Consider the following 27,197-nt stretch of genomic DNA (forward strand, 5'->3'; position numbering starts at 1 on the left):
AAGAGAGAAAATGAGAGAAGGGAAGAGAGAGAACACTTGTTTTGAAGTCAGTGGTAGTCAAAAGGAAATCTTTTCATCCTCTTCATTTAGAATACTTAAGAATGAATTATCTTATTTCACTTTCTACTAAAGTTTTCGTTAACTACTTAAGCCCAGGTCATTGACCTTTAAATGGGACAACTATAATAATTGGGAAGTGAAAGCATTGTCACTTCTTGGACTTGGATGGAATCAAATAATATCAATTTCCCTCAGCTTCATAATGTCTTATTGAGTGGTATAAACAAAAATATTAAATAGATATATGCAGTGCTGGGCGTTAGTACTATACAATTTTCCAAGCCAATATGATCTGACAAAATAAATAAAATATCTTAGATAACATACAATTTGTTACATGATTTTGCTGATTATAAGCATTTTATTTTTGCTTTGTTGTTGTTTTCATATTCAGATATATAAAAAATCCATGGAACATCTTTTGCCAACTCCCACAAAATCTCATTACACTTTCAACTTGCGAGATTTTTCACGTGTCATCCAAGGTTGCTTACTCATTGAAAGAGATGCCGTGGAGAGCAAGCACACTATGACCCGGCTGTTTGTGCATGAGGTTCTTCGAGTGTTTTATGATCGCCTCATTAATGATGAGGATCGATCCTGGCTGTTCAATTTAACCAAAATTGTTATAAAGGACCATTTTAAAGAATCATTTGATAGTATTTTTTCCCATTTGAGGAAAGAAAATACATCAGTGAGTATATTAATGATTAAAAACATATTAAGTTAAAACAGTACAATAGCATGAATTGTTACAATCAACTTATCTTTAAAAAATATTACTGCTTAATGATCATATTTCTTTATTTTTCCTCATAGATAGGTGTTTATTTTGAGAAGATTTGTCTTCAGAGGAATTATGCATGTAGCACAGAAGTTATTAAAGAATAAAACTTTATATAAATTATGCAATAGGGATTAAATGATATAATCAAATAGGGATAGTTATTAAATTATATATAAAATAGATGTAAAGTGCTTAACATGGTAACCATCCTTCAGTAACTAATAAATGAGAGTCACTCAGCCTCTGGGGCAGGGGGACTTCCTTTTTTAAATAGAAAAAAAGCTCTTTTTAATTCCTAAGTATATAATATAATTTTAGGTATTTTGAAAATATATTATTTACTACCCTACTGTTTAAAATAATTATATAATTGATAATCATCCCATAACATATACAAAACAAAATTTTGTATAACATTTTCTGAAATTTATTTTAGAAAAAAATTTAAGTTTTATAATTTGTTGATTTTTGTTCTATAGGTAACCGAAGAGGACTTAAGAAATCTTATGTTTGGTGACTATATGAATCCTGACTTTGAAGGAGATGACAGAGTTTATATTGAAATTCCAGATATTCATCATTTTAATGACGTTGTAGACCAATGCTTAGATGAGTATAATCAAACTCACAAAACAAGAATGAATCTTGTCATTTTTAGGTACCTTCATTTGGTATTAATGATTGGAACTTCTATTTGTAAAATTTATTGGGAAATACTTTAGATGTACAAAAAGGTATAAGGAAAAATATGGTGAATAACCTTGTACCTACAGCCGCGCTTAAGACATAAAATATTAGCAATTTATTTGAAGTCTCTTGGGCAGCCAACCTTTCCTCTCTGCATCCCCAGCATACCCTGCAGGAGTCAAAGAAATCTTGTGTCTCTTTTGACTTTTACTACATATGTGTGTTCCTAATCATATATGCACTATCTTATTTTGCATGTTTAAAACTCATACAAATGGTATTGTATTGTATAAATTCTGCAAGTTAGTTTATTTCATATTGTTTGTGAGAGTCACAAAAAAATGAATTTTTACTACTACTATTTTATAACACAATGTAGTCATTCTTCTGAGATAGACTTTTAGGTATCTTCCAGTTTTTGCAATTATAAAAAAGGTTTGAACATTCATGGCTGCTTGGGTACATGTCTAAGAATTTCTCTAGGCTATATTCCTAGGAGTGGCATTATCGTGTTATGGTATGCAAACATTTTCTACTTTACTAAGCTTTGCCACAGTATCTTCAAAAATGATTATTGTTTTTAAGAGCTTCCATTGTTTCTCACCCTTGCTAATACTTAAGATTGCCAGACTTGGTAAGTTTTGCCAGTCTAAGGAGAGTGAAATGGTGTTTCATTGTGGCTCTAACTTTAATTTCCCTAATCACAATGAAGCCATCTTTCCTGAATATGTTATTTTATGAATAACTGATTTCTTATTTCTCACACAGAAATCCTTTTATTAAAAAGTTGAAGAAATGTTTTTAATAAAAGCAATAATATCCTTCCAGTATAAGAGGTTACATTTTATTTTAATTCTATAGTTTGTATATTACATTTCCTGAATTTGTAGTTTAAATAGTTTTCTTTGCATCAAATGATCCAATTGTAACTGCTTTTGAAAAGTCACACATTTTGATGATTACTTCTTTAAAACTGAGGCAGGAAAGTCCATCCTTCTAGAAAAAACAATAGATACATGTAAATATACATTTACATTTATATTTTCAAGTGTGATAATATTGATATTTTGTAGGTATGTACTAGAACATTTATCACGGATATGTCGCATTTTAAAGCAATCTGGTGGAAATGCTTTGCTGGTTGGACTTGGAGGAAGTGGTCGTCAATCTTTAACTCGTCTGGCTACATCTATGGCAAAAATGCATATTTTCCAACCAGAAATTTCTAAGAGCTATGGTATGAATGAGTGGAGAGAGGACCTGAAGGTAAATTTATGAAGTAATCTAGTGTCTAAAATAACATCAGTGCATTCTTTTACCTGTGAAGAGAGAACCAACCTGTATATCTATGTGCTGAAGACATTGGTGGTGATGATATGGTATTATCCATGAAGCAGTTACTGCAAATGCTAAGCACTGTTCTAAGTGCTTTACATACATGATGTCATTTGTGGGTACAACAATTCAATGCAGTGGGTATGGTTGCCTCTGTATTTCACTGATGAGAAAACTGAAGTGAGTTTTTTGGAGCTGTGTTTCTGTCCCAGTAACCAATAGAAAAGTAGAGTGCATACTTGGGGCTTTCATCCTTATGTGTTTAGAACTATGCAGGTCCCAGAAGAGTGATGACCCAAAGCGAAAAAAAAGGGAGATATTGTTGGGCTTTTTTTCACTTTCACTGACCCTTATATACTAAATTTCTATATCCTAAAAGTTATATCCTTTTAAATGAAAATGTTTACAACTATAAACTTCCCACTTAACACTGCTTTAGCTGCATCCACATAAATGTTGATAAGTTGGGTTTTCATTTTCATTTGTTTCAAGAAATTATAATTTCACTTGTTATTTCTTCTTTGACCTATTGGTTGTTTAAGAGTTTGTTGTTAAATTGCCACATATTTGTGGATTTTTCAGTTTTCCTTCTATTTAATTCTAGTTTCATTTTATTGTGATCAGAAAAGATGCTTGATATGATTTATATCTTAAATTCGTTAAGACTTTTTTTGTGGAATTTGATCTATTCTAGAGAATAGTCTATGTGTACTTAACAAGAATGTGTATTCTGCTGTTGTTGGGTGGAATGGTTTTGTATATGCCTATCAGGTCTAATTGATGTATAGGGTTATTCAAAGCCTCTATCTCCTTATTGATCATCTGTCTGGTGGTTCTATCCTTTGTTGTGTTAAAGTCTCCTACTATTGCATTGCTGTTTCTCCTTTCCATTCTGTCAGTGTTTGTTTTACATATTTAGGAGCTCTGCTGTTTGGCAAGTAAATATTTATAATTGTTGCTTCTTCCTGATGAATTGACTCTCATCATAATGTTTCTTGTTCCTTGTGAGACTTTTTACTTAAAGTCTATTTTGTCTGATATTAGTATAGCCACTCTACTCTTTTTTTGTTACCATTTTCCATGAACATCTTTCCCATCCTTTCACTTTCATCCTATGTGTGTGCTTAGGTCTAAAGTGAGTCTCTTATAGGCAGCATATTATTAGATCCTGTATTTTTATTTATTCAGCCAATCTATGGTCTTTTGGGGGAAGTTAATCAATTTACATTTAAAGTAATTGCTGATAGAGAAGGATATATTACTGGCATTTTGTTACTTGTATTCTATATGTTTTGTAACTTTTTTGTCCCTATCTTAATGTCTTCCCTATTATGTTCTGTTGATTATTTGTAGTGGCATGCTTTGATTTCCTTCTCATTTTTTTGGTGTGTGTATTTTATAGATATTTTCTTCATGGTTACTCTTATGATTACATAAGACATCTTAGAGTTATGAAAACCTAGTTTAAACTAACAACTTCAACCTCATATAAAAACTCTACTCCTTTACAATTGCCTGCCCTTTATGTTATTGATATTACAAATTATATTTTTATAGATTGCATACCCACTAGCATAGATTTACAGGTTTTTTCTTTTAGATTCTATACAAGACTTGACAGTAGACTTATACACTAAAGTTACAATCATATAGAATTTTGTATTTGTTTCTATATAGATACTTCTCAACTTATGATGGAGTTATGTCCCAATAAACCCATCATAAGTTGAAAATATTGTAAGTCGAAAGTGCATTTAATACACCTAACCTACGAAACACTGTACCTTAACTTAACTTACCTTAAACATGTTCAGAAAACAATATTTAAAAATCACTATAAACAGAATACATGGCAGAGTATCAGTCATTTACCCTCATGGTCGCATGCCTTACTAGGAACTGCTGCTGCCTAGCTTCACAAGAGAGTATCATACCATGTATTGCTAGCCTGGGAAAAGATAATAATTCACAATTTGAGGTACAGTTTCTATTGAATGTATGTTGCTTCCAACCATCATAAAGTTGAAAAATTGTAAGTCAAACCTTCATAAATCAGGGACTGTCTGTACTTTTATCATAGAATTGTATATTTTCATATGGTTTTGTGTTGTTGTCTACCATTCTTTCATTTCAACTTGAAGCCAAACCTTTAGCATCTCTTGAAGAGCAGTTCTAGTGGTAATGAATTCCCTCGGCTTTGATCTATCTGAGAATGTCTTAATTTCTTTATTTTTGAGAGACAATTCTCCAGATACAGTATTCTTGGTTGGCAGTTTTACACACTTTGAATATATCATCCTACTCTCTTCTTACCTGCAAGGTTTCTGCTGTGAAATATGCTGATAATCTTATGGAAGCTCCTGCTTTTCTCTTGTTACTTTCAAGAGTCTCTCATTGCTTTGACTTTCAACAGTTGGATTATAATGTGTCTTGGTGTTATAATGTCTTGGTATGTAGATCTATTTGGGTTTATCATAGTTGGAGTTAAGCTTCTTGATTTGGTATGTCCATTTCTATTCTCAGATTTGAGACATTTGGGCCATTATTTCTTCAAATAAGTTTTCTACCCCTTTCTCTCTTCTCCCATAATGTTTATATTGATCCAGTTGATGATATCCAGAAGTCTCTTAAGCTCTGTTTGCTTTTCTTCATTCATTTTTCTTTTTGTTTCTCTGACTCAGTGACTTCAAATGACCTGTTTTAAGTTGACTGACTCCTTCTTCTGCCAATCAAGTCTGTTCTTGAGTACCTGTAGAGAAATTTTCAGTTTAGTTATTGTATTTTTTAGCTTCAGAATTTGTTTAGTTATTGTTTACAGTTTCTAACTCTGTTGATATTCCCAATTTGTTGATGAATTGACTTCCTAATTTTCTTTATGTGCCTATCTGTATTTAGTTATTGAGCATCTTAAAACAGTTGTTTCAAATTTCTTGTCAGGGAGTTCATAGATCTATTTTTTTAGGGTTGGTTTCTAGAGCTTTATTTTGGTCTCCGATTGGGCCATGTTTCCCTGTTTCTTTGTATGCCTTGTGATCTTTTGTTGAGTTTTGAGCACTTGATAAGCTGCCACTGCTCCCAGTCTTTAAGGACTAGCTTCATGCAGGAGGAAAACTTCATCAATCAGCATTACTAGAGGTTCTGAGATTTCTCAGAACTTTTCTGAGGATTATTCTTCTTTGGGGTTGTGCACGTGCTTTTATTCTAGCATATATAGGTGCCTTGGTCTATTTAATTTCCTTTTTCTTCTCATGAGCTTTCTATTTTGGTTTTCTATTTCTAGTTTGGTTTTCTATTGAATTCTTCTGCCTTTAATGTCTTTTTTTTCCTCTGACACTTTCCTGTGGAACTCCAGAGTCTTCAGACTTATTCCGTGTGGCAACACAACTGGCCCCTAGTAGTTCTAAAGTACTGGCCTTTATATCATCCATCTTAGAATGACAGATACTCTTTCCATTTTCAAGTCCCTCTAAGTCCCTGAAGACTGTGATTGGGTCCACTTAAATCATTTGCCCTCCTCTGAATCAATGACTATGTCTAGGGGCTTAGGTAGCTCTGACAAGTTGGGGTCTTCCACCCAGGTAATAGGCAAAATGGAGGCCATAATTGACAGTCCCATGAGAAGAGAGGAGAAATACTACTCTAAATTTGAGATGTTGTCATCAAAAGAAGGAGAAATGGAGATAAAGCAAATGTCTACCACATTTTGCTTATGAGTGCATTTTTATTTTAAGGTTCTATTAAGGAATGTGGGCATGAAAGGCCAGAAGACAGTCTTTCTAATCACAGACACTCAGATTAAAGAGGAAGCTTTTCTAGAGGATATTGACAGTGTGCTCAATACTGGAGAAGTACCTAACATTTTTGCAGCAGACGAAAAACAAGAAGTGATGGAGGTAAATGCTTTTTATAGAGTGTCTCTCCCAGAATAGAAACTTTCTTTTCTTGAAACTTTTTCTCTGCTCTCCAGGATAAATATAACTTGTGTAGAGGGTTTTGGTAATTAAAAACTTAAAGTATATTATTTTAATACATCTTCTTTTGGTGAATTTTAAATTGCTTCTACTATTGTTATAAGACAGAATTTTTATTGTATAAATTTTTCATAATTATGGCAGTTTGTGTCATTAGTTTGATCTTAGCATATTTTATGAATTATTATAGGTGTTAAGTCATGTCTTAGAGTTAAAGAGATATAAGAAAACATAGTTAAAGCACTACTTGATTAGCTTTTTTGGTTTACCCCTGGTTAAAATTTTTCAAAAACTTTAATAAAACTATTTGTCTTAATAATTGTAACATATCCAAGTGTCATGCCTTGTGATTTAATTGACAAAAAAAAACACAATTGTGAAGCAGCCATTACTTCTAATGTCCTGTCCATCAGCTCCCATTTCTCAAGATATTCCCATACAAGATCTCTACTAGTAATTTCCCTTTTTCATTACCATAAATACTTTTATCCACTGAATATGTTACTCACACCTGAATGCTTTATTCTAGTTTCCAGTGATCCCATCTGGAATAAAATGGATTTATCCTATTAGTTCAAGCACCCTGCTTTTATCTTCTTTGGAATAAAACTATTATATACACATAATAGGTCTGAGGATCAAATTAAATAAAGCACTTATGAAATATCAGGCACTTAAAAAACCCTCAGTAAATGGTACACTTGTAGCCTGAATGGGGTGCAGAAGGAGAAAAATAAAAAAAAGATCCCAAGTTCTCTGTTTTTATTTGGGCAATGTCAAAGATGTGACCAAGGCTGCTGAGAAGAATGGTGATTCTCCTAAGTCATAGGATAAACTCATCCCTCATACTCCCATTCAAGGAATAGTCACCTTTGGGGAATGGGATTTCCTAAACTTTGCTAGGCTTTCCTGCTTACTTTAGCTATTGTTTACCTTCTCATCATTTTGCTACAACACTTTTCCATTGCTTCATTACTATTTTATGGTATGATCCAGCAGTGGCCTTAAGAACTTCCATTCTTTACATTCTACCAAATCCTAGGAACACCATATCAATTTATCCACAAGGAAATAGCCATAGTCAGAACTCAGGTGTACTGAAATAACCCCCTGTTTCTGCTTGTTTTATACTGATGTTCTTAAATACAAAAGGTAATATTTAAAGTTCTGTTATTTTCTTTACACTCTATATACCATCCTGTGCATCCCACTTTGAAGACTATGTCTTGAACTTGCTTATTTCATCCCTCTGACAAAGATTTTACTTTAAACCTCACTCCCAATAGCAGCCGTCTATAGCTTGGCTCTGGCACTACCTAGAGGGCACCAGCACATCTGACTAACTTTATGAGAGTTCCAGCCTCAGACCTACATTTCCAGACTATATTTCCACTGTTCAATTAGCACTCCTTGCAGAATTAAGTTATTGTAGCATCTTTTTTCATCTTATTTCAAGTGTTCATGTGCCACAACTCATTTGATCCCTGAACAACCCTCAACAAAATAGTTGAGATAATTTGCCCCCAGGTCACATATGTAATAAACTGCAAGCTGGGATTTGAATTCAAGAAGTTTGGTTCTGGAGCCGTTATGCCTCACCTCAAGTAAAATGTCTTTCTCATATAAAGATATACAAAGAAAGAATCTAAAAGTAACCCATAATCTCATTACCAAAGAATGCTATTTACATTTTTTAAATATGCAAATATTATAAGAACAAAGTTAGAGAATTCAAAGAGCATAAGAATATCCAAAGTGAAAAAAAAAGAATGACATAAACCCAGAAAAATGTCCAAAATAAAAAATGAAAGCCTCACTCTCACTCTCTCCCTTAAGTCCATCTCACCAAATATTAATAGTTCTTTGTGATTGCTTCCATAAAAAGGTGTCCCTATATATACAGATATACCTGTATATTTTCTCATTTAACAAAGAAGATTATATTATACATACTGTTGCACAATTTAGGGGTTTTTTTCCACTTAATTTATCTTGCCTTACATAGCACATACATTGGTACACCTCATTATTTTTAACAGTTGTATAAAATTAAAATGTACGGATATTTTATAATGTTTTTAACTACGTACTTCAGTTGTGTAGATTTTTTTTTCTTAAAAACAATTTTGAATGTACCTTGGTGAACTTTCTGTTTATAAGTTCAATTCTTGGCAGATATTTGTTTTTGCATTATAGAATTAAGGAGTTATAAGTCTTCTAAGTACAAATTATATCAAAAGCCAATCTATTACTATAAAAACAAAAATTTAAAGATATTTACAAGGGGAGTAATAAAAATTTTTAATATTTCAATATCTACTAATCTCATTATCAGCTTATCTATTTTTATTTACCAGGTTTTTATTTTCTGATATTCCCTAGGGTGTTCGTCCTGTAGCTCAGGCTGGCAATAAACATGATGAACTTAGTCCCTTAGCCCTGTTTGCTTTCTTTGTGAATCGCTGCAAAGATAATCTTCATGTTGTAGTGGCCTTTAGCCCCATTGGAGATGCCTTTCGAAATCGCTTGAGACAGTTCCCATCCCTCATCAACTGCTGTACCATTGACTGGTTTCAGGTTTGTAATTTTGGAGAGGAGGGCAACTAATCTTTTGGAATTTTACTGAAATCTCACTCAAGCTTTATTAATATACATAAGCTTGGCACCAAGGACTGATAAGACTACATGATTTCCACAAGAAGTTTACACTCCAGACTGGAAGACAGAAAAGGCAATCAGCAAATGAGCAGTCACAATTATATAAAAGAGCCATAATCTTGTTGTACTAAAGGTATACTTAAGACAATGAATCTCTGAAGTATGGAAGTGCATTAATTATGTATTGGAGGGGTGTATTAGGAACCAATAGAATGTATTATGTTTATATACACATATACATATGTAAAGAAATCATATATATATGATAAGGAATTGACATACATGATTATGGAGGCTGAGAAGTTCCAAGACCTGCAATTGGCAAGCTGAAGACCCAGAAAGCTGATGGTATAGTTCCAGTCTAAAGGCTAGTGGGCTTGAGACCAGGAAGAGTTGATTTATCAGAGTTGATTTATCAGTTCAAGTCTGAAGGCAGGAAAAAACTGATGTCCCAGTCAGGCAGGAGGAATTTCCCTTTATTCAGGGGAGGGTGAGTCTTTTTGTTTTTTTCGGGCCTTCACCGATTGGATATCCCACTAGGAATAGCTCCCTATCCCTGTTGGATGAGGCCCACTTGCATTAGAGAGGGCAATTATTCAGTCTGTTGATTTAAATGTTAAACGCATCCAAAAACACATCTTACGGAAATATCTAGAATAATGTCTGATTAAATATATGGGCACCCTGTAGCCCATAGTCAAGTTGGAACATAAAATTAACCATCATATGGAGATACTATGTGCAAAGGTAAAATGGTGGGTAGTGTAGTGCATGGCTCATTTGGGCAACTGCACATAGTTTGGTATAGCTAACTGGCAATGAGGGCAGCAGGAGTTTAGTTGAAACTTTGAGTGGGTGACAAATTATAAAGGGATTTGTAAATGTGCCTAGGAATTTGGTTTTATGTTTAAAGACATTGCAAAGGGATTAACATATATTGAGCTAATCTATATTTTAGGGAGAAAAAAACATTGTGTGGTGAATGATTTGGAGTGGAGCAAAAGAGACAGGAAGATCAACTGAGTGGCAATTTCAGTCATGCCAGCACCAAATGATGAAGGCCTCTAACTCACTTAACCTTAAGGCCAATTGTCACTTACTATATAAAAGCATTAAGTTGTCATAGATTGAGAAAAGCAGCTCATGGTGACTTCTGTTTAATTGTTTGATACCCAATAGGACATGGACTATAGATTGGCCCTGGATAATTCCTTATAAAAATATTTTCACATACTAATTTGTTTTATTCTCTTTTGCCTATTTATCAATTGCATGTTTGAAAAACTAATTCTGCTCTTTTGAGAATTGTACATATTTAAGCTAGTGTATGTTCTAGTGTTCATATAAGAATAAAAGCTTATTAACCAATGTTATCCCAATAAACTTAATAAAAAAATAAAAATAAACAATTTGCCCTAAATCTAAAAAAAAAAAAAAGCTGTCCACAGGCTTTTTGCTTCATGATATGGCTGAATTTTGGAACCATTGTTTCCATTAAGTAGTTGAAAACCAAAACCGAACATAAGTTTTTCTTGTGTGAAATCTTATAAATAAAATTCTTCTACTTTTGGATATCTTTTTCATAACATGAGACTTTCCATTCTATTATAAGAGATTCTCGTTGTGGCTAATTTTTAAAAAGAACTGGGAGTTGCAAATAAGGTAAGGGAAATTAAGTGGATAACAGGAAAAAATGTTTCACAGTGAAGTCGTGGGGGTTTAGAACTTGTGTCAGAGAAGCCGATGGCATTGTTTTGGGCCTGGGTCTGTGAAACTCAGGAAGTGAGTGTATATTCCTATGTGTTACACAACCAGGAAGGCACTGACTTTTTTTGAAAGATCACTAGTATCCAAAGTATGGTGTATACTTATCAGGAATGCCAAAACAATTCAGAGAATAAAGGAAGGAGTTACTGGAATATTCATTTTTGTAGGAAATATTTCACATAGATTAATATCAACACCCTTACTCAGTTTGTATGGGAGTGTGTCATAGATGGTATGCAGGGTGCCCTGAGGGATTCCTGCAATGTACTGAAAATTGAAGACATAATGCAATTATAAGTAGACAGTAAGAGAATGGCATGAACTAGCATGAACTACCTGAAGTTTTGTGTCAGCCATATCATGAAGCAAAAACAATGACTACTTAACAAGATTTGACAAGACCATGCTTTGCAATATTAGTTTATTATGGCATGGGGTATGTTATTGATTATGTATCAATAGTCATTTTCTGCTCACCCCATCCTTGCTGACAGAATTCTGATTTTGTTTGGGAAATTATCCTTTATGTAGCTGTGTTTATAGGAATTAATTCCTGGTTAGTCTGAATCAAAATTGGTGCTCTCATCCCTTTTATTGTGAATTGGTTTATACATGAGCCTATTCCTGACCCATTCCTTGCCAGTGGGTCTTTAGTTAAAGTCTGCTTTGAGGAATTTTTTTTTTACTATAAAAAGAGTTACGTGGTAGGAGATGGGTCTTTCTTATCTCTCAGCCTTGTTGTTTGAGGATATAATGTCCATAGCTGCATCAGTCATCTTGTCACCATGATGGGACGAGCCCAAGTATAGAATAAATGCACTGAAAATGGTAAAGCAAAAAGATGGGAAAAATAGATGTGGTTGAGCTTCTAAATTAAGCAACTCTGGAAATACCTTACTTCTGGATTTATTATTATATATGATGATACATCCCCTTTATTTGAAGACATAGACTGGTTTCTATCACTTTAGTCATAAATATTTAAATTACTACATAGAGCATTAAACCTTCATGATTAGCAGCATAATTAAAAATGAAGCACTCTGAACACAAGATAAACTTCCATAATTTTTCCATAATATATAAGTCATATGACACTTATTCTGGCCTTCTATAAAATTTGCTGATTTAATCTTTAGAAGACTCTTTTAAAGTTTAAAGTATATTAATATAATAATATCATGTGAATATAATCTATTAACAGATATGCCTAATTGGTAGTGTGTATTTAAAACTTTTTCACTAATGGAGTGCTTGATCAAAAAAGTTTAAATTTTACTACAAAGAGGATCAGACACTGGAAAAATTGATCTTAAAATGCATATTGGCTGCTACAAAGTTACAAAATTACAAGCATTTCATTAAATCAAAATAAAAGGAAATTTGGAAAATATTTTAATAAGCAAGTGAAGATGATTTACTCATTTAACAAATTATTTCATTGAATAAATATTTCAAATATTTATTGACAAGTTCTATTTTAGATATTGAAGATAACAGTGGTGAGAAAAACAAAGTCCTTGCTTTCATGGATTGACATTTTAGTGTGAGGAGGAGACAGAAAGTAATCAAATGAACAAATAAATATATATCAGGTACTGGTAGGTGCTAAGAAAAAAACTCAAGATAAGGGAAAGTATAATGAAGGAGGGAGTGTAGTTTTAGAACTCTGGGAAGACCTTGCTGACAGGTTAGCACTGAGCAGAGATATGGAGGAGTGAGTCATGGGGAGTTCTAGGTAAAGAGGGTTCTAGTTAGAGGAAACAGCAAATCCAAAGGTCCAGAGGCAGTGGTGCGCTTGGCATATTTTAGGAAGAACAAAGGAACCATTTCACTGAGACAAGGAAGACTGGAGAAGAAGCAGTTTCATGGGGAAGAAAATCAAAAGTTCAACTTTGGATATAATAAGTTAGTAATTTTGATGGGCTACTAGTAACAAAATTCTAAACTAAGGACGTAGGGTTTTTCCCTCTCATATAGAAAAAATCTGGGGGTAAGCAGACTGGGGCTTTTGTGGCTTAAGAAAGTCATCAAAGTCCCAAATTTTTTTCTGCTTTACTATCCTTAGAAAAGTCATCTTGTGCATCTAAGATGGCTACTGGACCTCTAACTTTCACTTCTGTGTTCTAGACAAGAAGTAGAATGATGGAGAGAAGGTCAAAAAGGACACCTTCCAGCTCAACGTAACCCTAAAGAGCCTTTCCTGAAATCCCTAACAACTATATGTATGTCTTTAACTTGGAATGCAAGGGAGTCCAGGAAATGTAGTCTTTTACTTAGGCATATTACTGTCTAGAATAACATTGGAGTCCTAAGAAAAAGGTGCTGATAGATATTATGTGGGCAACTAGTGGTCTTAGCCACTGTCATTTTAAATTGGGAATGCCTAGATGTCCAAGTGGAAGATTTAAGAAAGCAGCGTTGTATATATTTTTACATGTAAAATATCATTGACCATTTATATGTTGTTATCTTTAATTTCACTATATGAACATATTCGGTAGATCACTCCTGGATTTACTTGCGACCTCAATCCCCCTAATTCTATTTTCCCCATTAAAATTTAACTTTCTCAATCCTAGATTATTCTTGTACAGGAAGATACTTAACATTCTATTGTTGAAATAGGACAATTCATCTTAAATTTTATAAATTTTTCTTTTTCTGATTTTTAGCCATGGCCTGAAGATGCCCTTGAGCTTGTAGCTGTGAAATTCTTAGAAACACTGGAGCTTACTGAGGTTGAACGACAAGAGATAGTTCCAATTTGCAAATACTTCCATACTTCTATAATGAATCTCTCAGAAAGGTCAATATTAATAAATTTTAAATTACAATAATGCCTTATATTTTAAAACATCTTTTTTTGTGAAAGCTCAAAATTTTAATAGGTTTTCTATGTTTTTCTAGATATCTCTGATCATTTAATTAGTTAAGACTCTCAGCTTAAAAGTAATAGAAAGCTACTTGATCTAGTTTTAACAAAAAGGGTGTATTTGTTATAAAGACACAGAAGTGTCTCACAAACTTAAGGGAAAGAATACAGGTGTGTCTCAGAAATGACCAGAAGCAGGACTTAGAAAGCCCTTCTAAAACCAAAAATGCCTTTTCTCTGTTTCTCATTCTGGTTTCTGTCTGGGCATCTGTTTTCTTCTTTCTCTTTGTGTACTGAATTTTTCTACTTCCCAGTACATGTGGAGGAAACTGGCTGCCTGTCGGTTCTCAAGTTTACTTCTTACAATTTCAGCTATAGGCAGAGACTGATTGCCTGTTTCCAGCTCCCTATTCCAAATTTGTTCTGAAATGTGATCAGCCTCATTTGCGTCCAGTGTCTAATCCTGGTCTGATCAGCAGTGGTTAGGGTAGCAACTTTCATAGAACAAACATTGCTGCTGGGGACACTGAATGGAAGTTATCAGATAAAGGGAGCTGGTTCATAGTTTGTGAATACTTCAAAAGTATTTGTTTTACCTCTTAATCTCTGAGATCCTCATTTCAAAGATACATAAACCCAAGTTCTCATATCACTATATAATAGAGTATATGGCCTATTCATAGATAGAATCATACAGCCAGCTAGCATGGTTGGCTTGGACAGTTACACCAAGCACTGGGTGCTAATCTACATACTTGCCATGAAATATCATTGCTTCCATTGTTTCCAGTATATATGTAGTAGTCGACGTTCTGGCCATACTCCTTTCAGCCAACACATGACACACTTGTACAAAAAATGATGACTCATCTTTACTATCCTAGCTGCAATACTCTTTCCCATTATACTTGCCTAGCTTACGCAATATCTTGGGTTCCTTCAGGGTTAGATTCTTCTGGCTTATGAAACATTTAAAAAGGCCTTTATCTTTCTTGCTTTTATGCACAGTTTTGTTGATTTGTGCTTTTTAAATTTATCATTGTTTTTTGATATTTTTCAGACCAGAAATTAGGATGTAGTTATGTGTAGAATTCTAGCATTTTATGAAGTTCAAGTATTCAGCAGCCTCTAAATAAAATTAACCCTTATTCTTAAATGTTTGTTGTTAATATTGTATTGCATGTACCTCTTATTTTGTGGAGCCCATTACTTATAGTAATATGTGTTATCTGCCTCTCTCTTAGGTTCTTGCACGAGTTAGGACGACATAACTACGTCACTGCTACTTCTTATCTTGAACTTATTGCCTCATTTCGACAGCTTTTGACTAAGAAGCGGCAAACTGTCATGGAAGCAAAACAACGATATGTGAATGGGCTTGACAAACTAGCTTTTGCTGAGTCTCAGGTAAATTTGCTGACCTGCTCAAAATGGTAATATATAATAGGAAATGTAAGAAATAATGATAACAAGAGCTATAATTTATTGACAATATATTATGTGCCAGGCACTGTGCTATATGTTTGACATGCATTCCTTCAATTATTTGTCATAACTCAATAAGATAAACACTTTTATGATTTTCATTTTAAAAATGAGTAAAGTGAGTTTCAGAGAAGTTCACTAGGTTTCCCAGACCACTCATACTCAAATATATTCTGTTTTGTTCTTAATTTTTTGGCATTTGGAGAGAATATAATAAGTCTGGGTTGACTTTTTATTGTAATAGCTAGTTAAATATAAGATTGGGGTTTTTTAAATGAGTCAAGTGCTAATAATACTTATTATCATTAGTTCAATATAAGCAACAGAGTTTTGCATGATTCATATGCATTGTGTGCCATGCACATAGTGTAATAGGGATACCCCGAGATGCCACTTCTTCCATGGCAACTGCATTCTCCCACTGCCCTGTCAAATACTCAAGGTTGATAAAATCTTTTGTGAAAAAAACTGGCCACACTCTCATGATTTTGTGTATCATGTAAGGAACTGAAAGAAAAAGTTAAGACTTTCTGGCCCCAATACATTATGTACATTTAAGTTTCAATTTTCTGTGTTTGGCTTCTGTAGTTTTTGTAGCTATGAAAATTTAATGACAAACTGTTCATTTAGGTTGGCGAAATGAAAATGGAGCTTGTTCAATTACAGCCCAAATTGGAGGAAGCTAAAATTGAAAATGCAAAAATGATGCAGGTACAGTATTCTGAATATTTTTTTCAAATTGATATCAGCAGACAATTAAAATATGTAAAATTAGCCTTGAAAATACACCTCAGTGTTGTGACTAGATATTAGAGACTTTATCCTTTTCTACTGCTTGGCTATCTCTTCAGGTGTCCTGTGGTTTCCATTATTTTTAAAGGGAAGTGGGAAGCCCACCACCAAATTAGATCACATATAGTTGCATTTATCCTCATTTTATCTTGGGCCTTTCTACCCTTCAAAATGATATACTAGATTCCCTAATTTTCTTTTCTTTTAAATAAATTTATTTATTTAAATTAGTTTCAAGTATACAGTACCTTGGTTAGGCATCTATATTGTTCATAAAACAATCCCCCCAATAATTTTCAAACACTCTTTTGTCTCTAGAATGGAGAAAACAATAAAATGGGGAATCATCTTTATTTTTTCCTTTGTTTTCTTTAGATTATTGAGATAGAGTCTGTAGAAGTGGAAGCAAAAAGAAAGTTTGTGAAATTAGATGAAGAGATAGCCAGTGGAAAGGCTGAAGAAGCCCAAGTTCTGAAAAATGAGTGTGAAAGTGACCTAGCTGAGGCAATTCCAGCCTTGGAAGCAGCTCTGTCTGCACTGGATACACTAAAGGCAAGTGTTTGACTTAGCTACCTTGTGTTTCATCAACAAAATAAAATTGTGTACAGGTACTTGGTTAATTAGGTGTAATTCTTAGATGGGGAAAAGGGAGTCAAATATGTGGTGACAGAAAGAAATCTAACTATGGGAGGGGAACATGTTGTGTAAATATGTATGCATCTTACTGTTAAAGTGTACAGCTAAACTTATTGGATTTCATTAACCAATGTCACCATAAACAAACAAACCAAACAAATAAACAAGTGAATAAGGTGTAGTTCTATTTCAGTGGGTGGTATTAAATTGTTTTTGTCTAGTCGAATGAAACTTGACTTTAAACAATTTCTCTTTGATACATTCTTTTATATTTTTGCTTTCATATATTATTTACAATTTTCATTCAGGATATTTCAGTGAAAATGGAACAGTCTCGAAGAGGCCAAAGTGGTTCTATACATAGACCAGGAGACATATGTTAAATAGAGTGTGGAGCTCCCCTTCTGCAGGCTCCTGGACATGCATGTACAGAAATACTTAAAGATCATTTCCAGTACAGATGTGGGGCACCTGCCTGCCTTACACTGTGTTATATATGACTTTTTACAGGTTCTCAGGCAAGACTAGAACAACCTCACCAAATATGAGGAGGAGAAATAGCTTCTGTTGATTAGAGAGGCCCAGTGTAGTATGGTGGTGGTTCGGGATATTCAGATCCCATTCTTTGCCTCCTTTCCTAATCAGTGCCCTCACTATCATGTAAAAGACCTGACAAGATGATGAGTTCAACCAATGGATAATCTAGCATTTCGCAGGATCAAACTCTGATTTTCAGTTACATCAGCCTTATAGTTAAAAGAAATCAGATTATTTTAGGACATTTATAGAAACTTCCTACTGTTCTCACTGTGCCGTGAGCCAGGAATGTAATACCTTGAGCTTATTATTTTCTTCCTGTCTGCTCTTTGGCACACTTAAAAGTCACATGTTACCCAATGATCTATCTTCATTCTCTCCTTAGATGTTTATCACAGCAGCCAATCATTCTGACAAAGGCTTTTTAAAATAGGCACTCCATTTTAGATGACCATGATCCTTAATCTAAGTAACTGTTTTCTCACTATGTACTATGGATTTTTAGCATGCCATCCTCTGAAACTCTCAGGATTTTTGATGCCTTCAAACCTCATCAGTTATTGAACCTAATTAATATTAGATTCTCCTTTCACTGAGAGTTAGTTGCTTGTACCCTTTTTGGTATCAAACACTGTATTTGATATGAGGTAGAGTTCAGTTGCTGAGAAGAGAATTGACTCTATTTAGTATAAGCAGACAGAATTCTTTAGGGGATTTTATAAATGGATTACAGAATTATTGGAAGAGATGAAGAAACAGATCCTAGGCTGAGCTGCTAGAAATGACTCACAAAGCCAAATTGCAGAAATGGTCTACCAGAAGAATAATCCCTCTGAGTCAGAAGCTTGCAAAGCCTTTCTACAGAGCCACACCACCTCTACTATAATCCATATTGGCTAAACAGATACCTCACTTCCTGCTCATCTTTCAGTCTTAATTCTAGCATTACTCAAGTGATCTGATGGTGGAACCTAATGACCTTCCACAACTCTAGCTGCATGGGAAACTAAGATATATAGTTGTTAGCTTTCCAACAATTGCAAGGGCTGTCAGAAGGATATTGGAGTGGATAATAAGTGAATCTTTTGTTGTCTAACAATATATAACTTTTTTTAAAAAAGTTTGGAATTGGGACCTACCTCTTCTTTCATTTTGGGGGGTAAAACTCATATATAAGAAAATATAGAATTAAGTCTTGTCTAACTTAGGGTTCTTAATGTAATTTAGGGTTCTATGTATGGACTTGGTATATGGTTACATGCAAATTTTGTTTTTATTTGCAAAAACATATTTTCTAGAGGGTTCACAGCTGTCATCAGATTTTCATTAGGATCTATGAACTCCTAAATGTTTGAGAACCATTGGTCTTAATCTGTGCTAAATTCCCTTTTTGTTAGTTTTTTCATAACCATGCAAAGCAAAAAATAATTACAAATGAAAATCAATGCTTTTTTCCCAACATTATTATAAAAATTCATTATTTAGAAATAAACTATTCTAAAGATATCCTGTTTTCTTTTGATTTAGCCAGCCGACATTACAATTGTGAAATCAATGAAGAATCCTCCATCTGGTGTTAAGTTAGTGATGGCTGCTATTTGTGTCATGAAAGATATAAAACCAGAAAAAATTTCAGATCCTTCAGGAACCGGAGGCAAGGTAATAATTAGACACAGATTTAAATCATATTCATAAATGTATAAACTACTTTATAGCAACTGTTATCGAATTAAATATTAATAGTACCCAGTCAAAGGAAGTAATATTGCTTTCCAGATTCAATGGATTCAGGATAAACTATGTAAAACACTACCTATATTTATCCCAGGGTAAAGGTAAGGCAGTATAGCATCAGAAAAATGTGTTTCCAATTGATTCCATCTTCTTTTCTGTCGATGCAGGATTCTCTACTATCATGGGGGTGGAATTGAATGAACACTGAGATACCTACACTCTTCCAGCTAAGATTCTCAAAAGTGTGATATGTAACCACAGAGGTGTTGTTTTGAGCATTCGAAAATTCTGCCTATTTACAGTATAGTGAATTTGTTAAAAGCACGTGCTCTATAGACAGAAGGTTACTGGTGTGACCTTGGGCAAGATACTTAACTTCTGTGGAACTCTGTAAAAAAGAAGGTTATTTATCATAATACCTGCTTCACGCAGTTAATGTGAGGGTTAGATTAACCAATACATATAAAGCTCTTATGTATAAAGCCTCATAAACAGTAAGGTCACAATAAATGTTAGCTGTTATATATAATAATTATTGAAGGCTAAAATGGAAGGCATAGCATCCACCTTAATCTGAAGTTATCAATTTGTTTTCTTTTCAGGTTTTTATAATACCTGGGTTTGAATACCTGAACTGGAGAATTGGGATTTTTTTTTTTTTTTTTGTCATTCTATTCTTCACTGAGATAATAAAGAAAATAAATAAATATAATAAATAAAATAGGCTCTTTCCTTACCAAAGTTATTCTCATTCACACACACACACACACACACACACACACACACACACACGCACAGTATCCCTATCAGGCTTCTGAAAGTAGGAAAAAGAATGTTATGGTGTTTAACACCTTTCATTAGGACAAGTATGTACCATGCTCTTTATCTTTTAAGTGGCAGAGTAATGTATAATCATCTATCTACTTTCTTTTCTTTATTTCACTTGAGGAGCTTAGGGAGGTGAGGTGATTGTTTGTAAGAAACATGTTTGCTACCTGTCTTAGTCCATTTGGGCTGCTGTAACAAATTACATAGATTGGGCGGCTTATAAACAACAGAAATTTATTTTTAGCAGATCTGGAGCCTGGGAAGTCCAAGATCAAGGCTCCAGTAAATTGAGTAAATTGAGAGTTCGCACCCTTGTTTATAGACTACTGTCTTTTTGCTGTGTCTTCACATGGCAGAAGAGGGAAGAAGCTATCTGAGGTCTCTTTTATAAGGGCACTGATCCCATTTATGACCTAATCACCTCCCAAAGACCCCACCCCAAAATACTATTACATTGAGGATTAGGTTTCAACATATGAATTTTGGGGATGGGGTGGAATGTAGTCTATAGAACTACATTTCTGGGGTGAAAGTTAGGAAAGTTAGGAATAAAAGAAAATAAAAGTTGAAATAATAAAAATATATTTTCTTATATGAAATTGTGATGGTGTTTATGTTAGTTGCTTTTCTTGTTTTCTAAAAATAATCATTTGCCTTTCAATGTTAAATTTTTATAAAAATGAATAAATAAGTTTATGTTTATATTTTAAATATTTGATCTGTATAATATGTGATAGGGGAGAGTAATCTCTTTTATTTTGAAGAATATGTAAGTTTAAGTTTCAAAAGTATATACTGTCTCTAAAAAACATATCTAAAACTTCAAGAAGAAAACTTTTATAGCGAGCATCTTTAATTGTACATTTAAGAAGTTTTCCTAAATTTTTTTTTTAGGTATTAGATTACTGGGGACCTAGCAAAAAACTTCTGGGAGATATGAATTTCTTAAGAGATTTGAGAGAATATGACAAGGACAACATCCCAGTGAGTTTCATCGATTTTTTTTTTGTAAATGTAATTTGCCAAGATGTGTAAGATCTTTAACATTATGTAATATTATATAAAACATAAGAAGATATTCCATTTTGGGATTAAAATAATAAATAAAGGAATATTCTATTAATGACTATATTATGAATTCTCATAACAGATAGGCCCACTTCTCTTTCAGACCACTGAAAGTTATTTAAAAAATTACTGTCTTAGTGTACAATTGACATGAAAGAGTTCTCTAAGTGTCTTTTTATAATAGTTTATTAACAAATGTGATACACAAAGTTATGTGAGATAAAAAAGTACAATGCATTCTTTCTCATCCAAAGTTTTATTTATTAATGTTTAATTGTTTTTCCCTTTCTTTCTGTTTTCTCAACCTGCAAAAGTCTTTGTTTTTTAAAAAGAAACGTTTTGCCTCAATATCTGTAATAAGTTTGCATATTTTGCTCACATATGACTTATGTTTCTGCTACAGTTATGTTTATTTAAAAATTAACTTTGTTTTTTAAAGATAACATAACTTTTTAATTCAAGTTCTTTTTACTATGTATGATTATTTTTTTATCTTATAATTGTGTGCTATATGTCGAAATTTTAAGATCTAAATCTTTGTTGTGTAGGTGACTATAATGCAGAAGATTCGTGGTGAATACTTAACAAACCCTGAATTTGACCCCCCTAAGGTTGCAAAAGCTTCTTCTGCAGCTGAGGGTCTGTGTAAGTGGATCATGGCTATGGAAGTGTATGACAGAGTTGCAAAGGTATTTTGAAGATCAGCATATCCATTTTCTATTGAAATAGTCCCAGAAATTAAAATCTATGCATATATTTACTAGTTAAGACTTTTCTAAATGTGCTACCAGAAAGAATTCTTCCTGCTGCATCATAAACATCAATAATTGAGTACCTAGTAGATGAAGAGAACACTTGCATGTGACATGACCTAGTTGGGACTAGTGTGAGTGGTAGTGCCATGGAAGCAGGGACGATCATTGGAATTAGCCAGACTGGCCTATACCTATTGGGCCTGTACCTGAGGCAAAAGAGAATTAGAGTTTGATGAGGGGAGGGCAGAAGCAAAGAAAAATTCAAAACATCAAAGGCAAAGTGGCAGATTAAAAAATTAATTCGAAGGTTCAGAAGTAAGAAAATCTAGTAGGATTAAGAGGCAGAGCATGGAAAGATCCCCTGACGCAATGGCATGCATTGATAGGAAACCTTTTATAGAGTATCCACTGGGGCCAAATTGCTGGAGAGCAAAGAATGCTTAAGAGCAGTTTGTAAATTTGGCAAGCAAAGGAACTGGGGAGCTGCCCTCTGTAGCTTGCCGGAAATATAAATAAAAATGCAGATGAAAATACATGGTAGCATGTGTTTAGAACAACCTCAGAGTATAGAATGAATGATCAGTCTGTAACACTTGGAAAGATATTCCTATTAAGGTACATATGCCCATAGAGAGGTAGGGAGTTTGATTGTTAGCTTCAGGGGAGTAGACCTGTATACACTTGTTACAGAAATAAAATTGATTTTATCTGGTATATCCCTCCATTGAACATCTTGTCTTGCCCACAGTAGTCTCATACCAGGTCTGTGAGCTCTCAACCTAGATAATTTCCACATGTCCCACAAGGAATGTGGAATCTTCTGGATCCTTTCTATAAAGCAGAAAAGCCAAAGCATTTAGGTTCTTTCCTGACTTCCTCCTCACTGCCATTTTAATTCTGATGCAGCTGCCTTATGTTGTTAAAGGAGGTTTGAAGAAGGTATCCAGCAAGGTCTCCTCCGAAGTCAAAGATAGAAAGTGGAGCTTCCTGCTTTCTATTTATTAAACGTATTTTCCCCTTCAGGATTTCAGCCCAGAGGAGAGAAAGTGGGACTTTTGGTGTCTGATACCTTGCCTCCCTCTTTCTTGCCTTCAGCTTTATTCATGGCAGAAGACTTAGGCCTCTTTTCTCTCAAACTGACACATAATCTTTGGTTATCTTCTAAATTCTATCAATGGCTTATCGCACAGTAAATGATAAAGTTGCAAATCCCATTCTTGATATACTAAGGAGCATAATAAAATAAGAACTTTATAAAATCCTTTTACGCTCAACAAAGTGTGGCTTTTCAAAATTTATTGAGAAAAATTCAATTTTGGTAGTAAAAATAAAAATCAAGGCTTTCGTTTTCTTTGTATTTCTTTCACAGTCTTAATCCCCAAGGCAAATGTAAACCTCAGCTGACTGGGAAGAAGATCACAGACTTAAAAATGCAAAAAGCAAAACAAAAAGAAAACAATAATAAAAAAAAAAGCACATTCATATATTTTAAACATTTATAATCCCTGTTACATGTCTTTCTCTGTTTTTGGCAACAGTTACATGGCAACTTCTCATTATTTTACTTATAATATACCATTTTTTGCTACATATTATAACATTTTGTTAGTCCAGAATAATTTATTTGTTTTATAGATGACAATTTGCTAGTCTAGAATGCTGTATATATTTTATAAGGCATATAAATATATTTTAATTTATTTATATATAAAATATATAAAATTTAAGGTAAAATGTTTATTTTGTATAATTATTATAGGTAGTAAGTGTATGTGTAATGATAAACATTTTTAATACATAATATCTCTAAAGGATTATATAAATGTCAGCTTTACAGAGTATATATCACAGCTGTATAAATTGTTCCCAAACAGGTAGTGGCTCCTAAGAAAGCCCGCTTAACAGAAGCTCAGAAGTCCTTAGCTGTGACAATGAATCTTTTGAATCAGAAGAGAGCAGAACTGGTAGAAGTTGAAAATCATTTGGAAAACTTACAAAGAGTATTTATTGAGAAAACTGATGAAAAGGCTCGTTTAGAAGACCAGGTAGAACTCTGTGCTAAGAAACTTGAAAGAGCCTCAAAATTAATTGGAGGACTAGGTGGAGAAAAGTCAAGGTCAGATTTCTGCCCATTTTAACAATATTTAAGAATATCAGGCTTGAATATGTGTTTTTCTTTGTGTATTTATTATTACTTATTTTTAAATGGCTGGTTGAGAATGTAGGACATTGTACAAGGCACCTGGCCAGGCTTCACCAAACAGGATATCAGTGTCAGGAATGTTGTTTGCAACTTGCTTTCAAATGTTTCAGAGAGAGAGAGAGAGAGAGAGAGAGATTGAGAGAGAGAGAGAGAGAAGTAAATAAGACAATTTTTAATCTAAGTGGTATGTGGGTGATCACTGTATTATTCTTACCAATTTTATTTGTTCAAAATTTTCGATAATGAAGTATTGTGGAGAGAGTAATGGATGCATGACTCACTTTGTTGAAATTTATTTCAAAGAAGATATAACTGGCTTGATCTAAAAAAGCCAGTTAGCTTTCTTCTGTTTATTTGTCCTGAGCAGCCAGTTGTCTCATTTATTAATTATACTTGTTGAATGAGTTGCTTGATAAGGTAATATGTCTTTGACTTTATAGTGCAGATTAGATGGTTTTGGAATGTACCTTTTTATTGTAAAAGCCTCTTTAAGATAAAAATATCAACCCTATCAGTAGTAGGTTAGCTTCTATACAACTTAAATATAATTTTGTATAGTGAACTGCAAATGTTCCTAGGTTTTACAGACTAACAATAAATACAGAAACAAATAGCAGGGCCACTAGACCAAATCGACTTGAAGAAAATTGTTAGACAAAATGCTGGTGTTCTTTTTGTTTTTGCTTATTCTGAAGTGCCGACTCCTGCAAGAAATGCCTTATATTTTAATAATAAAGAGTAGATTGTCATTTGCATAATGTAGATATGTTATAGCATGTTAGCATTAGAAGGGACCTGCCCTCTTCATTTTATAGATAAGCAAGTACCCAATATTTCATGGCTTTTTGTTTTGTACCAGAAGCCCCTTATCCTTTCAATTATTGTCTTCCACCATTCTCTGAAGCTATTTTGCTTTTGATTTATCTCACAGATGGTCTCAAGCTGCAGATGACCTTCAGATAGTATATGAAAATTTAATTGGTGATGTTTTAGTATCAGCAGGAGTAATAGCCTATCTCGGTGCTTTCACTTCTGGCTTTCGACAAACATGTACAAAAAACTGGAGCATATTGTGCAAGGTAATGTTTTTATATTTCACAAATTCCTTTTTAAAACATTCAAAGTTCATTTTAGGGTATTTGGGTGACAGGGAAGGGGAGATAATAAGGACAGAGAAGGGAAGAAATAACTGAAAATTTGGAGTCTTTCTTTTTTGGCTTCTTGTTTGATCAGTAAAATACTTTTACAGTCCATCTTTCTTCTTATATACTTGAATTTTTTACTTAAAAAAATTTTTAAAATTTTTTTATTACAATTTACATTTAATATATTAGTTTCAGGTGTACAACATAGTAGTTAGACATTTTTATAATTTATAAAGTGATCCCCCTGATAAGTCTAGTATCCACTTGACACCATACATGGTTATTAACAATATTATTGACTATATTCCCTATATTGTACTTTACATCCCCGTAATAGTCCAACCTTCCATTCAGTTTTTTTCCTGTTCTTTAGAGTTATTAAATAATATCTAATGACAAATCAATATTTTAATTTTAAAATGTTCCAATCAACATGATGAAAGAAAACATCAGATGTTTGTTTATTTCTTACAGGAGAAAAAAATCCCATGTTCAGAGGAGTTCTCATTGAGTAAGACCCTGGGTGACCCAGTAAAAATTAGAGCTTGGAATATTGCTGGATTACCAACAGATACTTTCTCCATAGATAATGGAGTGATTGTTAATAACTCCAGGCGTTGGTAAGGAACATAAAGTATATATTTTTCGATGACTTTATTTGAAAGTTTTCAGACATAGAGAAAAGTAGAAAGGATTTTAGAGTAAGCACCCATAAAGCTATCACCTCCTAGATCCTGAGAGTAACATTTTATTGTTCTTGCTTCTTTATCAAATATTTATTCTCATCTCTATCCATTCATCAGCTCATCCTTTTTTATGCATTTTAGCATAAGTTGCAGGCATAGGTATACTTCCCCTCAATATTTCAGCATGCATATCCATTAATTGAAGTTCAATATTTGTTTTTTCTTTTGAGTTAGAATTTACATACAATGAAATATACAAACTCTAAGAGCACTATTTCATGAGTTCTTAAAAAATGTATACAAGCGTATACACTTGTGCAACCCCAACCTCTATCAAGATACAGAACATAACTAAATCCCAGGAAGTGTTCTTATGTCCTCTGCCAGTAAATTCTCGCCCTTACCCCACTGTAGGAAATTCTTATTATGATTATTTTCTACCATAGGTTAGTTTTGCCTATTCAGGAACATCATATAAACTATTCATAGTGTATATGCTCTTTTGTACAAAGCTTCTTCCACACAGCATAATATTCCTGTTTCTTGTTGCTGAGTAGTATTCCACTTTATGAATTTATCACTGTTTATACCTTCTCCTATTGCTGGACACCTGGGCTATTTCCAGTTATTGGCTATTCAGTGTGTAGTACCATCAAAATATTATAACTTGATGTTATAATTTCATGGCTATCTTTTTTAATTGCTATCACTGATAGTGTGATAGCTATATGAATTTCCCAAATGGTGTTTAGTGTTACTCTTTCATTTATATTTGAAAAACTTGGGAAATTACTCTCATCTGAGAAATAGTTTCCTGTAAATGGTTATTTAGTCACTTCGTCATCTAATTTTAGAAGTCTTTTTGTGGGATCATACTATGGTAGGCACTATTGAACTCATATTCATGAAGCACTATTATAAGCTCCCTATATCCTCACAAATTCCTGTGAGTTAAGTATTATTCCATTTTACAGGTGAGGAAATTGAGGCCCAGAGTGATTTAGTAATTTGAATTTTAGTAAAATAACTGAACTAATAAATGGCCAAGTCAGAATTTGAACCAGGGCAATTTAACTTCCAAATTACTAGGTTAAGAAAAATGTGAAATAGGATACTACATTTACTATCTTTAAAATGATAATTAAAATTTCAGTCTTCTTGGAATATGAGATACATTAAAGATATCAG

At 33.4% G+C, this 27,197-nt stretch overlaps 1 protein-coding gene across 14 annotated transcripts in view; it reads left to right on the forward strand.

The window, feature by feature from the left end:
- The window catches only part of DNAH12 (dynein axonemal heavy chain 12), a 185,285-nt gene that overhangs the window by 101,587 nt on the left and 56,501 nt on the right, over positions 1 to 27,197 (forward strand). For 13 of the 14 annotated variants that reach the window (XR_001595223.2, XM_036218452.1, XM_016131606.2 and 10 more), the window contains 15 exons: positions 455 to 754; positions 1,327 to 1,505; positions 2,608 to 2,800; positions 6,601 to 6,762; positions 9,223 to 9,417; positions 13,941 to 14,074; positions 15,385 to 15,547; positions 16,256 to 16,336; positions 16,793 to 16,969; positions 19,118 to 19,249; positions 21,047 to 21,136; positions 21,769 to 21,909; positions 23,850 to 24,091; positions 25,110 to 25,257; positions 25,798 to 25,943. Coding sequence is in view for 13 of the 14 variants with exons in the window: in XM_036218452.1 (XP_036074345.1) it covers positions 455 to 754; positions 1,327 to 1,505; positions 2,608 to 2,800; positions 6,601 to 6,762; positions 9,223 to 9,417; positions 13,941 to 14,074; positions 15,385 to 15,547; positions 16,256 to 16,336; positions 16,793 to 16,969; positions 19,118 to 19,249; positions 21,047 to 21,136; positions 21,769 to 21,909; positions 23,850 to 24,091; positions 25,110 to 25,257; positions 25,798 to 25,943 (2,483 nt within the window). In the remaining variant the exon portion in view is untranslated. The remainder of the gene's footprint in view (positions 1 to 454; positions 755 to 1,326; positions 1,506 to 2,607; positions 2,801 to 6,600; positions 6,763 to 9,222; positions 9,418 to 13,940; positions 14,075 to 15,384; positions 15,548 to 16,255; positions 16,337 to 16,792; positions 16,970 to 19,117; positions 19,250 to 21,046; positions 21,137 to 21,768; positions 21,910 to 23,849; positions 24,092 to 25,109; positions 25,258 to 25,797; positions 25,944 to 27,197) is intronic. The other variant, XM_016131609.2, reaches the window with a different exon arrangement.

This window comes from Rousettus aegyptiacus, unplaced genomic scaffold (assembly GCF_014176215.1).
Source record: "Rousettus aegyptiacus isolate mRouAeg1 unplaced genomic scaffold, mRouAeg1.p scaffold_m13_p_4, whole genome shotgun sequence".
Lineage (NCBI taxonomy): Eukaryota > Metazoa > Chordata > Mammalia > Chiroptera > Pteropodidae > Rousettus > Rousettus aegyptiacus.